Source organism: Leopardus geoffroyi, chromosome E1 (assembly GCF_018350155.1).
Source record: "Leopardus geoffroyi isolate Oge1 chromosome E1, O.geoffroyi_Oge1_pat1.0, whole genome shotgun sequence".
Taxonomy (NCBI): Eukaryota; Metazoa; Chordata; class Mammalia; order Carnivora; family Felidae; genus Leopardus; species Leopardus geoffroyi.
Genome location: NC_059330.1, coordinates 29119728 through 29133877, shown reverse-complemented (window position 1 = coordinate 29133877; position 14150 = coordinate 29119728). Strand labels below are relative to the sequence as shown.

The following is a 14150-nucleotide window of genomic DNA, read 5'->3' as shown; positions in this document are numbered from 1 at the left end:
GGTTGACTACCAGTTATCTTGACTTTGCTCCTCATTCCCCCGTGATGCAGACTCACACAAGCTGCTTCTGTTTGATTCACATAGAACCGTGAGAAACAGCCCCGTATGTGAGGCCGTGTTTTTCATTCTATTCAGTCTTTGTATATTCAAATTCTCCCAGTTTCAGCTCTTGCTGTTCTGCCAGATTTCCATTGCATTGATGGCTTCTCTGAATTAATAAGTGTTTTGCAATCGCTGAAAAGTTTTCTCTCCCCCCGGCCCCTTCCCCAAGCACCGGGTCTTATCCATATTGATTTTTTTTTTTTTCTTTCTCTTTCCTCTCTAACTATTTCTCAGATGTTTTATTCTGGAAAGTGTTAATAGAATTTTTCTTTCGCTGTGACATTTTATCTATTCAGGAGGTCTTTGCGAGTCCCATTGTGCCACTGGACTATAGAGGAAACAGCTCTATTCTTTACGACAATGGTTGCCCTAAAAAACATACACAGATCCTCCCCCTCGCTCCCCAGGGTGGAGCATATGTTGGGAGGGTAGCATCAGAAAACACCCAAACTTTGGAAGGAAAAGAGGGAGCCAACTACGCACTGTTGAAGGGGGCGGAGGGCGTTGAAAATACTTTTTTTTTTTTTTTAATTCAAAATATTGATTTCCTAAGGGGATCTGAGTGTCAGGACCAAAACATGGCCAACACAGAAGGGAAGCTGTTTTCCTTACTGTTAGGCATTTTTAGCTCAAAATAAGGGCTTGGCAAGCATCTCAGAAAATGTGGAGATGGGTGTGAAACAGATGTCACGTTTACCTGCGCGACACCCAGCAGGCATCACCCCCCACCCACCCGCACCCCAGGCATTGGAATTCTTACCGAGGCCCTGGGGTCTGAATCTGCAATACCATATGCTCAAGTGTGACTGCTCTGTGTACAAACAAACCAGTTGATCTTCTGGTGGTTTTGCTTGAGTGGTGCACGGAGGCAGACGGCTGTGGTGTGTGTGGCCTCAGCAGGTGCCTGGGGGGCCATCAAGCCTGCCCGGCCGCGGAGGGGTCTGGTGAAGGCACCCCATCTCCAGCCTAGCATCACTTACCCGCCTCGGCCTGGTGCCCGGTGGAGACAGAGTAGCTCCTTGCTGGCACGGCAGTCGCCGTGCAAGGCCATTGTCCTCCCAGTAACTGACTTTGAAAATGGGGACCAGAAGGGGAAGGCCCCAGGAGCCTGTTTGTTCAGACTCGGTTGCTTAGCAACAAAGGGGGGGGGCTGACTCCGGAAGGGATTTTTAAGCTAGGCCAGTCCCTTCGAGGGTTATGTCTGGCTGGCCTACCCCCTCTTCCATTCTTACCTTGACTCTGCTTCCCGCCCCCCCCCCCATTCTATTTGATAGCATCTGGAAAAATAGATTTGATTTGTCTGGAGGCAGCATTTTAAGCCTGGTTTTATTGCTTTGCCCAGTGTCTTCCCCTCCATCAGAGATTGTAGTCTGGGAGGAGTGACGAATGAATGGCCTGTGATTCCCTTTCTCGGTTGGCTTAGCTCTGGCCCCCAAACTCATTTGTGAGCCTTTGAGCTCCAGTGAGCAGTGCTCAGTCCTTCCCAACCACACACATGCCAACACTGCCCCAAGCACAGAGCCCTTTGGCTAGGGCTTTGCCCAGGACCACATGGGTTGAGTTGTAGTTTTAGTGCCAATCTTGGGCACAAAATGAATGAGGAGACCAGGCTGCTTACCTGGCCAAACCAGGTACAGTCCCCAGGTGAGTAGCTGGTCGTCTAGGACCGCACCTGTACTAAAGATGTGCATTTTGTGGAAGAATAAAGAATTAGATCATAAGTACAAGGAGTGGAATTCAAAAGCCAAATCTGGTTCAGTGAGGGTGACTTTCTTGAGATCTACATGGGAATGGAGTGTGGCTCCTGAAATCTTATTGCTGGAAATATCCAAAAGGGTTGCAGGATGCCTGGAAAGACTGAGGGAGGGATAGGAAGAGAGACAGAGGATGCCTTTGGTGTTTTCTTCTCTTTGATATTTTTGAAAAGGCCCTAGCATAAAGGTATTCGTCTGCTGGGGCAGCCACAACAAAGTACCACAGACTGGGTGGTCAAACAACAAAAATTTATTTTCTCACTCTTCTGGAGGCTGAAGTCCAGCCTTGGCAGACTTGGTTTCTTCTGAGCCCTCTCTCCTTGGCTTGCAGACAGCCCCCTCCTCTCTGTGTCCTCAGGTAGGCTTTCCTCTGTACCTGTGTCCAGATTTCCTCTTCTTATAAGGACCCCAGTCAGTACTGGATCAGGACCCACCCTAACGACCTCATTTTAACTCCATAACCTCTTTAAAAACCCTGTCTCCAAATACAGTCACATTCTGAGGTACCGGGGGTCACGACTCCAACGTCAGAGTTTGGAAGGGGGCACCATTCAGCCCGTGATAATCAAGATGTTAAATTTCCATTGTCTATAACCAGAAACAATTTAAATATCCACAGAAGGATTAATTGAGTAAGCTATAGTTTCTCACTCCATGAAATATTAGGCAGCAGTCAAGATCGTATTGGTAATACCTCACACCCATCAAGATGACTACTATCAAAAAACTCCCAGAAAATAACAAGTGTTGGCCAGGGTGTGGAGCAGTTGGAACCTTCGTGCCCTGTTGGCGGGGATGTAAAATGGAACGGCCACTGTGGCAAACGGTATGTCAGTTCCTCAGAAAATTAAAAATAAAGTTACCATGTGATCTAGCAATTTCATTTCTGGGTATACATACCCAAAAGACTTGAAAACAGGGACTCAAGGAGATATTCGTATACTCATGTTTTATAGCGGCACTATTTACAATAGCTAAGACCGAGTATCCATCCATCGACGGACGAATGAATAAGCAAAATGTGGTATTCACATACAATGGAATATGGCTGAACCTTGAGGACATTATGCTCAGTGGAATAAGCCAGTCACAAAGACAAATACTGTGTGTTTCTACTTCCGTGAAACATAGTAGCCACCCCCCCCCCCCCCGATTCGTGGTGTCCATTACCCGCAATCAACTGTGGTCCTAAAGCTGATGATCCTCCTGACGGATCATCAGAAGGTCAGTAGCAGCCTAACGCTACGTCACATGCCTCCGTCATTCATCTCACTTCCTCTCATCACGTGGCATCTTATCCTCTCTCTTCATCAGTGACAGTACAATAAGATGTTTTGAAAGAGAAAGACCACATTCACGCCACTTATATTACAGCATATCGTAATTGTTCTATGTTATTATTAGTTACTATTGTTAAATCCTTTACCGTGCCTAACGTATAAATTGAACTTTATCATAGGTGTGTATGGACAGGAAAAAACATGGTGTATCTTGGGTTGGGTACTGGCCACAGTTTCGGGCATCCACTGGGTGTCTTGGAATGTATGCCCTTGGATACGGGGGGACCTCTGTACTTGGAGTAGTCACAGTCAGAGACAGCAGACAGAAGGGTGGTTGCCGGGGGGCCGAGGGGGACCGAGGGGGACGAGGGGGTGGGGAGTTATTATTTGATGGGGGTAGAGTGTCAGTTTTACAAAATGAAGAGTTCCGGAGATGGACGGTGGGGATGATAGTTCAACGTTATGAATGCATTTAATACCACTGAACTGTGCGCTTAAGAACAGTTAAGATGGCAACTTTTATGTTATGTGTATTTTACCATGATCAAAAAAATTGGGGAACAAAACAGATAATATTCACAGTGTGAATCTGGGAAGTGTTTGCAATATTGTAATAGTATATTAAAAAAAAGAACTAGGGGAAAATTCTATATACAGTATGATTTAAACTATATTAAAATAGGCATAAGGTTTTTTTAAAGGCAAAAACTGAAGGGAAATACACCAGATGTTAACTGTGGTTGTATTAGGCAGAAAGATAGGAAAGGCAGTGATCTTTTTTTTTCTAATTTTTTGTGTTTTCACGTAATTTTTTTTAAATGTTTTAAAATTTATGTTTATTTTTGAGAGAGAGAGAGAGAGAGAGAGACAAAATGCGAGCAGTGGAGGAGCAGAGAGAGAGGGAGACACAGAATCTGAAGCAGGCTCCAGGCTGGGAGCTGTCAGCACAGAGCCCGATGCGGGGCTCAAATTCACAGACCACAAGATCATGACCTGAGCCGAAGTCGGACGCTCAACCGACTGAGCCACCCAGGCGCCCCTTCACATAAATTTTAATGGGCACCTATGGCTTTGATAATGGAAACCACCCTTCCCCCCCAATGTATCACATTTCAAATGTGTTGTTAAAATTCCTAAAGCAGACCCCGTTCTGTATTTGTTTTGCAGGTGGAGGATGCAATGCTGATGTTTGATAAGACGACCAACAGGCACAGAGGTAAGAGCCCCCGTGGAGGAAGGCTTCCCTTCTGTCAGTTGACCATCTGTTGAAGGTCTGTATTCATGGAGGGACACCACAGCACAGAATCCAGATACCGGACAGTTAAAAATCGGCCACGCCCAACCCGTGTTCTGACACACCTTTCTAACCCTGGCTCTCTTGGTCTTTGCTAGACCTGAACACTAAGTGATCCGAGTGGAAATTATTCACAGCAATTACTCAGTTGAGTTCTCAATTTGCATTGGAGGAGGTGGTTTAGAAGCGCACTGGCAACCTGAAGAGCCAGAAAAGAAGGTTTATCCGACCTGCGATTGCAGGATTGGCCGTGCCCTGTGCACATCTGGAATGTTTAGAGGGCACTGCGCCTCCTCGTATTTTCCCCTGTGCTCTTATTGTCCTATCCATGTTCTAGAAAACGGGTCTCAACTTGGGGTCTGTGAGCCTCCAAAATGGCACACGGAATGTTTTATGTTTGCGCTTTTCTTGGGAAGCGATGCGTAGCTTTGAACAGATTCTCCAAGTGGTCTCTGACCGCCATGCCTCCCGTTCCCCAAAAAGGAACCCGTTGAAATGACTGCTTTAAACCGAAAATTGGACGAATCTAGAAAATCCTCCCAGAGGAAGTAGAGTCCAAGCTTATGGCTTAGCGTTCCATTCTCCTGCTCTCCGGAAACCCCTGGTATCTGGGGCTCCTAGGAACAGGGCGTTAATGGGCAGAGCCTCGGAAGGGAGGTGGCAGGAAGCAGCGTTCTTGAGAGAAGCCGGAGTGAGCAGTGTTTCCTTGCCACTCGGATTGCATTTAGATGTTTCTCGTGTTGTTTACATTCTTGCTGTCACCTGTGATTAGAAGCAGTTACCCAGCGCTGACTGTATGTCTCTCCTGTTGGGAGCAGGCAGGCTGAGTGAAAGGGAGGAAGGAGGGTGGGAGAAGGAGGGGCTGTCCTCAGTGTGCCTGGCAGTCCGGCTTCCTGCGTGTCCATTGACAGCGGCCTCAGAAGGGAAAGTAGAAAATCGGGCGGAAAACTGGGTCTTCGATGGTGTATGTGGGGAAGGAATGGGGAGGGGTGGAGGATGAAGAGGCGGGGGGGGGGAGGGGAGGCAAGGGAGGAAAAGAAGAGCTTACAAGTGTGGAATGATTGCTTTGTCCTCTGCCTTGCTCAGCATCACGAGGGCCGAGAGAGCAAGGGGCCGGGGGTGCGGAGACAGACAATTCATGATTATTCTCCACCATCATCCTTAGGGGAGGTACGGGGGGTTATCTGAGCACTGTTTTCACAGGCATCGTGCATTCTCATCTCCACCGCAGCGCCGTGACTTTGGGAAAATCACTTCACTCCTTTATCTTCTTTACCTCAGTTTATTCATCTGTAAAGTGGGGATAATATTAGTATTTCCCTATAGGGTTGTTTGGAGAGTTGGAGTGCCACGCACATCACCTGCGCGCAGGTTATTATGATTGTTTTCACCATCATCACCTCCGTGTGGTGTGTGAGGTGACTGAAACTCAGAGGGGGTAGGGGATCCACCCAAGGTCAGAGCAGGGACTCCTCTCTAGGACTGCTGATTTCAGATTCGGCTCTTTCTCTGTGGTCTCCACGTGGGGACGGGTGTGTTAAGAAGAATGTTTTCATCTATTTACTTTCAGGGTGGGCGAGGCCCGTCTGAATGTGGCATTAGAGTTCGGTGCTAGAATTCACGCGCCTGGGAGATTCCTGAGTGGCCTCTATAGGCAGTAGTGTTGAATATCCACGAATAAAGGTGTTTCTGAGCTCCTGCTCTGGGTCAGGCCGTGTTGGAGAGGAGAGTAAATCATCTTGTGCAAACCTCACGGCTGTGCCGGGGAAAGAGATGTGTCATCTGGGGGACGTGAGAGGGCCGGTGACTCTCCGTGTTACGTTACTCGCCTAATAGCAGACAGAGGCAGGTTCACACTGCGGGCGCCGGGCCCCTGAGGAAGTGCCAGGCAAGATTCTCCCTTATTTCTGACCCAGACGCCTCCTGCTGTGGGTGGAGCCTCTTTCCTTGCTCCCAGGCGCTGGGTGCCGTGATGGGGTGGTGGCCCCTCTGTGATTCCTGTCTCGAGCTGGAGGGAGGTCCGTTTTATGGCCCCCTGCTCAGAGCGGCTCCAGGGATGGCATTGATCGCTCTCCCATGACTCCTGGGGCCACTGGCAGGAAGAAGGGTGGGCACAGCCCCGAGCACATGCTCAGTGCACCCCAGCCACGGCAGGGCCTGCCCAAGCATCCTTCTGCCCTGCCAGAGGTGAGATTCCTGCAGTGGATGTAGGACCCTTTGCATAATTCGTGGAGCCAGAACAAGGTGAAAGACGGGGCCTCTTACTCAAAACTTATTAAGAATTTCAAGGTGACAGAGCATTCAACCCAGGACAAAGCCCTTCTGAGCGTGGGGCCAGCCGTGGGTGGCTGCACACCCAGGGGGCCAGCCGGAGTGGATGTGGTCCTGGGGGCCCCCACTGGCGGGATGGGGAAAGAGAAGGCAGGAGGGAAGGAGGCCCCAACATCTGCGTCCCCTTTCCTCCTGTACAGAAGTCTGCTCCCTGGGGTTCTTTCTGTGTAGGGCTTTGGCCCCTACACACTTTCCAGCACCTCTGAATAGCTGAGGAGTTTCTCTTTGAACTGGGTGCTAAAGCTGGGTTAATACTTAAGTGGTTCAGAGCATTTCGGAGAGGAAAGAATTAAAAAAAAAAAAAAAAAAGGCACATATCACAACAGAGGCACGAGTCCTGTGTGTGGGACAAGTGGGCCCCACATCCCTGATGGAATGTACATTTGGAATCAGGTGATAAGCCCAAGAACACAAAATCCTCCTGCAGCCACCTTGGCCCAACCTTACCTTCACCTCCTCAGCTTCCTGTTTCCCATTATCTTATCAAGAAGAAAGTGCTGCAGTAGCAGAAGTTAAGGACACCTCTCGGGCTGGCACTGCCTCCAGCTCTCCTCTTAAAGAGGTCCACACTGTTCACCCCGCGGGTGGCCACACAGCACGCACCGCACCTTCCCTTTCCCCCCCTCGCAGCTCCCAACCCCGCCCCGCTGCGCAGCCTGGGGCTAGCGCACCTGTGCGCCCTTGGAGCTGAGACTGCTGCCTTCCAGGAAGGCTGCACGTTTGGTTGGGCCTGGGGTCCCGGGAGTCGGGTCTGCCGGGCTCACGGGACCCTCTCCGAATACTCTTGCCACTGTGAGCCAGAGCTCGGGGCGGAGTTTCCACTTCCCGCCGCACAGTGGCTCCCCCCCTGCCCCTGTCTCCCATTTGTTCCCCCAGGGACAGGGTGGCCCTCCATTACATCTGTTCACAGAAGCGGCAGCCTGTGTTTCTTCCCCTCTTACATCTGTCCTTGGACCTCCCTAGCACCCTGGGAAAGAATCCAGGGGACAGGAGACAACAAGCCCTCCCGGGATGTAAGTCCAACCCCCTGGAAGCAGGAAGAAGGTCATTCAGCACGTGACTCCCCCAGGAGGTGTGCAGTCTTCTCCCACTTTCTCCTTGGAGCAGACCTCCTTCCGGCTCCTGCTGCTCCCTTGATGCCGAGTTAGGGCACCTTTCCTAACCTCTCGGGACACCTCCGGGTCCTCCTCGGGAAGGTGGGGGAGCCGGGACAAGCTCTGGGCCCTGAAGTATGTTTTCTGGCTTTTTAGCCTTTTAACTGAGAGAATGCCCAAGATTAAGTCCTTTGTCATTCTTCTTGTTTTAGCTCGGAGAGGGAGGTAAGGGGCTGTATCTGCATCCCTGGAGATGGGGATTAGCACGCAGGAGTGCCCTCGAGGGGCAGCGGAGGGGCTGATCTGTGAGGCCCCAGGGAATTCTGAAGCTAGGGCCTTGCACAGCTGCAGTGAGAGGGCTGACCTTATACGCTGACCTGTCACAGGACGCAGCCCACCCTGGGAAGCACATGTGACCTTGGGCTTGCCCTGAGGACATCCTAGAGGAGACAGACAGCTGGGGGCCCTCTTCCAGCAGTCCTGCCAGCAGATCCTGAAGGAGGGTCTGGGTATCCCGTGACAGCACACACCACGGTGGTACAGTGGGTTCTGTGCTGACCAGGCCATGCTAACCCTCTTGGTAGAAACCGCCAGCCCTTCCCAAGCAGTTATATCCCACGTGCTTAGCGCAGCGCCTGCACATACTGTTGAATCTTTACGACGGTCATTGGTGAACCCAGCTGCCCGGAGTCCCCAGTTGGACGTAAACCCGGCCTGTCTGACCCGGAGTCCTTGCTCTTGGCTGCTTCGCAAGCATGGTGCTAGGCAGTGGTTGAAAGCAGGGAGATTGGTGGTTTTAAGTCTCAAGCACCTCCTCGTTACTGGTCCTTCTCCACCTGCCCTTCTTGCTGGACTACTGCGCACCTCCATTTCAGGTGGGAAAACTGAGGCATGCAGAGTGTTGGAGGGCCGGCCGCACGCAGGTGTCTGCAGCCAGGTGGGAGCCGAGGTTCTGAAGCCTTCCACGAGATTCTTTGTGCCCAAGGGGAGAGAAAGAAGGTGGCTTTCCAGTTTTTGCAGAGTCCTTTCATTTGCTCTCTCAAAGCCTTTGGAGGCGGTCTGAGAAATATGGGGCTGATCATCAAAGGGTTTAATCGTTGGGGGAAAGTTTGTTGCTTTCTCCTTGCAAAACTCAGATAAGATCTTGAATTCAGCATTAGGTATTGATCCCAGAGAGGGGCTGGCGGGGAGGGTCTGGAGGGAAGATACAGCACAGTGTCCTTCCCGATTTGCCCTTTGGGAGGCACAAGGCTGAGGGGTGAGCCGGAGGGAGCGAGGGAGGGTGGAGTGGTTTGGATCTGTCCCCACTGTCATCAGCCCCGTTTGAGCAAGCGGAGGAACGCGGGGATGTTGGTTGCTGAAACGCATCTCACATTCACCTCCTTGCCGGGGAAGGGAGCCCCCGCCGTGAATGTCCTTCTAGGGGGGGCCTCCGCTCGTCTTCCCTCCGAACCCAGCCTTCCAGGCTGAACCATGTCTGGCCCATCAGGGAGAGCTGGGTGGTTGGGGGCCCAGTGGAAAACAAGTCGGGTGTCTTTGAAGCTTATGGGAATGCCTGGTGAGGGTCAGCTGGAGAGGGAAGGAGTACAGAGGAGAGGCTTGGAGACAGGCCTTCTCACTCCCTGCGGCTTCCATTACCCAGCAGGCCTGTTTGCTCCAGAACGTTGCCAGAGGCAAAGGGCCGGATACACTGAGAGGAAAATGAAGCTCAGTATGCTGGAAGTCTCCCCTCACCGCTGTTAACGGTTGCTCATTAAGTGCAATGCTAATGGCTTTGGAGAGGATCAACAGCTCTGAGAACTCACAGGCTCCCCAGCAGGCCGCTCCGCAGCACTGACCTCAGCCGAGGCGGTTTTGTGACCCTCCGAGAGCACCATCAATGACAGGCCCGCTGCTTGGAGGGTCCTTTTCCAGAGTGTCTGTGCCCTATCAGGAGCCGCCAGGCCGGAAGGGCATCGTTGTGGGCCCCATGTGGGAGAAGAGGGAGAAGCTCTCTGGGCTGCGGGGCTGAGCTCCGCCTCTCCCTCGAAGCTTGCACGGCATCTCCATCCCGAAAAGCGGTTGGCTGCAGTTGAAGGTCTCCGTAATTTGCGTAATCGGTTTATTTATTAAAATGGTGCCAGTAAGAGGTAGCTGAAACTGTGATAGAAGATAATGCCTTTCTAAGGAGGAAAAACAGCCCTTAATGTCCTGACTACCTGCCAGACATGCACTTTTTGAAATTGACCTCTGACGTCCAGACTGTTTTATAGACGCTAAAGATGATTCAGGATCGTGGTGTAATTATTTGTTCACTGCTGCCTGTTTCCCGAAGTTGAGGAAGGGGATGTAAAAGGACCTTCACACAGGTGTAAACTAAATGAAAAATTAAAAGGCATTGCTTTCTTCGAGGGTGTAGGGTGTCAAAGATAATGTATGCGTGTGTTTTTCCTAGTGAGAGTCTAACATTCTGATCTTACTTAGGAAAGGGGGTTGGGACTCTACAGCCCGTAGATGGCACGTTATGGGATGGAGGAAGAAGTCCCTCTGGGTGGGAGAGGGTTGTTGGAGGGGGTAGGAGGGGTGGCAGGGATGCCTGGAATCACAGCTGGTGATGACACTTGGCAATGTGACACGAGGGCCTCGGTGCCCACGCCAACGTGATGTCCACCCGCTGGAGTCATGCCTCTACAGGGTCCCCACCTCTCACATCTGCCTCTCATCTGCTGTGTGAGCTGCCGATGGTGTTGGGCACCCATCGCGCCCCACCCCAAGTCTGAGGTATATCAAAGGGTTTATTGGAAGCCTGTAAACCAGGAGCTTGATCATTATTAGTATTGATCCCGATTCTGTACCCGCAGCCGGTCTGCTCTAGGCCACGAACACCAACCAAGGGTCTTGGCCGCACAGAACTTTCAGTCTAGTCTTAGGATGATGCGGCCACCACGCGTGCCACTTGGGCTCTTTACTGCAAGTAAAAGGTCTCGATCGGGTCAGGTGACAGAGAATCTTCTCTCCCCAGAATGGCCCATATGAGTGTGAGGCAACTGCTTAGGAAAATTACTGATAAGCCAGGCGTCTAGGAGAAGATGTTCAGAATAGGGTAGGAACTCAATATGACTGAGTCTCCTTCGGTCCACCCTGGTTAGAAGGGACATGGGGAGTGGGGCGAGGGTGGCTGGCGGTGATGTTAATTGCTGCCTTTGGGTGCTTGGAGAGATTCTTTTGGAAAACACGTGCATTCTTGAAGTTGGGCACGCTCTCGTTAGAACGGGGTCGAGCTGCCAGGTCCTGCAGTGATGTAAATGGACGGCCAGTACCTCTCCCCTACATGGTCAGGACCCAGGGTTCTGTGCTCCTGCCTGGGCTCATTCTAAAGGCAGGGCTGTGTAAGGGGGGTGAGCGGGCTTGTGTGTGCCCACCACGAGGGGTGTACCCCAGCCTCCTCATTCCCTTGTGGGTCCTGGCCCGGGGGCAGTGCGCCTTTGTCCCTCCACCCAGAGCACATTTCCCCCAAGGCCTGACCTGTCACCTGACGCATCTCGGGACCTCCTCCGGTCTGCCAGGAATGTGCAGCAGTGGAGGGTGGAAGGAGGGGAGCGGGGTCCAGAGCTGCAGCCCCCAGTCTGAGCCGTCTCTCAGAGACCAGCCCCCAGAGCTGTCTGCACATTTTATTTTCCCTTTAAATAAACACCATTAGCCTTCCCGAGAAATTGGTGCAAACATGACCTCGCAAATAACCAATTAAAAGGGCAGGGTTGAAGGGGAATGTGCGTTTGAAAACATGTAGAGAGGAGGCCGTTAAAGATTCCCGTATTACCCCAGCCCTGGCAACATCGATCTGAGACCTTAATTTTATTTCTGACAGGAAGCAAGGGGAGCGCTTTAATTTTTTTTTCCCCGAGCTAACTAAATTCCGGAAGCGCCCATTCCGGCACTGTCTCTTGAGATATTAATCAACACAGTAGCTGGGTTTCTGTTCACCTGCTTTGCTTTGTAGACGCGGAGGAATACAAAGCTCTCAACCTCCTAGCAACGGGGCCAGGGGACAGGGGCGCCCAGCGCAAGAGGGAGCCTGCATAGCCGGGGGAATTTGGCACCCTGGGTGCCCTGCATTTTCTGGAGCTGAAGTATAAATCTTAAACTTCTTTCCTTTGGAATAAAAGCCCTGGCACCGAAACGGTGGTGAGCTAATAGGTCTTCCTGCCTCCCTCCTGGCTGCGGCCCCACGGAAGCAGAAAGGGAGTGGGCCCAGGGTCAGCAACTTCATTGACCCAGAAACGGTTTTTTTGTAGAGAGGGACAATGAGGCTTTTGTTGGGCCCTGTTCCCATAGAGGCCCAGGCTGTGACTCTCACGATGTGTTTTAAGATCTCGGTGAGGGCAGGGAGTAGAGGCCTGAGGGGAAAGGAGCCTCCAGCGCGGCCACTTGATTAAAAGCACCCCCTTTCTTAGCGCCCTGGCACTGCTAGGGGCCCGGGAACCAGCACCCTGGGCGGGCACCTCCCTCGGGGACTGGAGCTTCCCAGGGGAGCCTCGTTGCTGTGCAGCTGTGGACTTGGGCTTCTGTTCAGAGCTTTGCTGCTCAACAGATGTGCGCTAGCCCGTCCGCATCTCTGTGCAGGCAATGGTGTACTGCGGGACCCGAGCTTTGCGGGACCCGAGCTTTGCGGGACCCGAGCTTTGCGGGACCCGAGCTTTGCGGGCCCTCCCAGCTCCCCACAGGTGTCATCTCGGGCAAGTTGCTGAAGAGCTTTGAGCCCCGTTTGGCTCACTTGTGGAGGTGATACACCTGCTCTGTAATGAGTGAAGTGAGTTGGTTTATAACATGCCCACGATAAGCATACCCCATTTCTTTACTCTCCCCCTTAAGGAAGACCGTCGGTTTAACTTCTTTTAGCAAACAAACTACAATCTGTGTTTGAGTCTTTAAGACCCTGATCTTTAAAACAACCTTTCCCTCTCCTTCACACACAAAGCATACGCTTGCAGATGTGTAGAATATTTCTGAAAGGCTACCCACAAAACTGGTCACAAAGCGTTAGAATGGCATAGTGGTTAAGAGCACATGTTCCGAGGGCCCCAGGGTGGCGCAGTTGGTTAAGCATCCGACTCTTGGTTTCGGCTCAGGTCATGATCTCATGGTTTGTGAGTTTGAGCCCCACATCAGGCTCTGGGGCTGACTACACGGAGCCTGCTTGGGATTCTCTCTCTCTCTCCCTCTCTCTCTGTCCCTCCTCTGTTGCTCTCTCTCTCTCTCTCTCTCTCTCTCTCTCTCTCAAAATAAATAAACGTAGGGGAAGGAAAAGAGCACATGCTCTGGAGTCAGGCAGCTGGTGTTTGAATCTGAGCTCTGCGATGTAATAGCTGTGTGACCTTGGGCAAGTCACTTACCCTCTTTGGGATTCAGATTCCTCATTTATGAAATAGGAACGATGACATCGGGTTAGCCTGAGTCTTGCAGTGGTTAATAAGCATAAAGGGCTTGGAACAGTCTCTGGCCATAAATAGTTAGCACCTGAATGTGTTTTAGGGGCATGTGCAAATACTCACAGATACAAGTTTACATAAATAAGAAACAGCGTTTGCTTCCAGGAAGAAGACTAAGTGACCAGTGGTACAAAGATATGGAAAAACATCTTATCGTATACTTATTTACCTTTTGAATTTTTGTATCATGTGCATTTATTACGTATTCAAACATTTACTTTTTTAGCGTTTAAGCTTTTCAAACTCATTCCAATTTGAATTGTAAATGCAGTGATATAACAACATGAGGGAGAGTTTTCAAAAGAAAAACATTCACCTCATCCCAGCTCCCTTACACACTAACTGTTGTCACTTCTACCTTGTTCCTGACATTTGCGTCAGTATTTTAAAACTTGGTTGTAATTATGGGGTTGGGACAACATGTGGCATCTCATGCTTAGTTGAACGGGGTGTGGGCCCCGTCTCTTTAGAGTTTTGTCTCCTGCCAGGGAGAGGGTCCAAGCTGATCCAAAAGAACAAAATTTGATTAAATGCACCCGAAAATTCTTTACAACTCTGAGTCGCCTCTTTTTTAGTTTCCATAAACAGAGAGTCAGATAGATAGATGAGGATTCTCTTAGTAGTTTCTGGTCCTCCCAGACAATGTGCTATTAATAGAATAGCCAGACTGCTCCCCGTCTGGAAAGAAACATGGTTTGCTTGGGTTTATCCCAGACCGGAGGGGAGAGAAGTCAAAGGGGAGACCCTCCATTCCATAAGTTCAAAACGGGTTTTAATTAAAGAAGAAAGCATTTTCCTAACCAAGTCGTGATTAATAAACACGTGGG

At 50.9% G+C, this 14150-nt stretch overlaps 1 protein-coding gene across 11 annotated transcripts in view; it reads left to right on the top strand.

The window, feature by feature from the left end:
• The window catches only part of MSI2 (musashi RNA binding protein 2), a 391199-nt gene that overhangs the window by 246073 nt on the left and 130976 nt on the right, over positions 1 to 14150 (top strand). For all 11 annotated transcript variants that reach the window (XM_045488282.1, XM_045488277.1, XM_045488274.1 and 8 more), the window contains exon 7: positions 4304 to 4352. In XM_045488282.1, coding sequence (XP_045344238.1) covers positions 4304 to 4352 — 49 coding nt within the window. The remainder of the gene's footprint in view (positions 1 to 4303; positions 4353 to 14150) is intronic.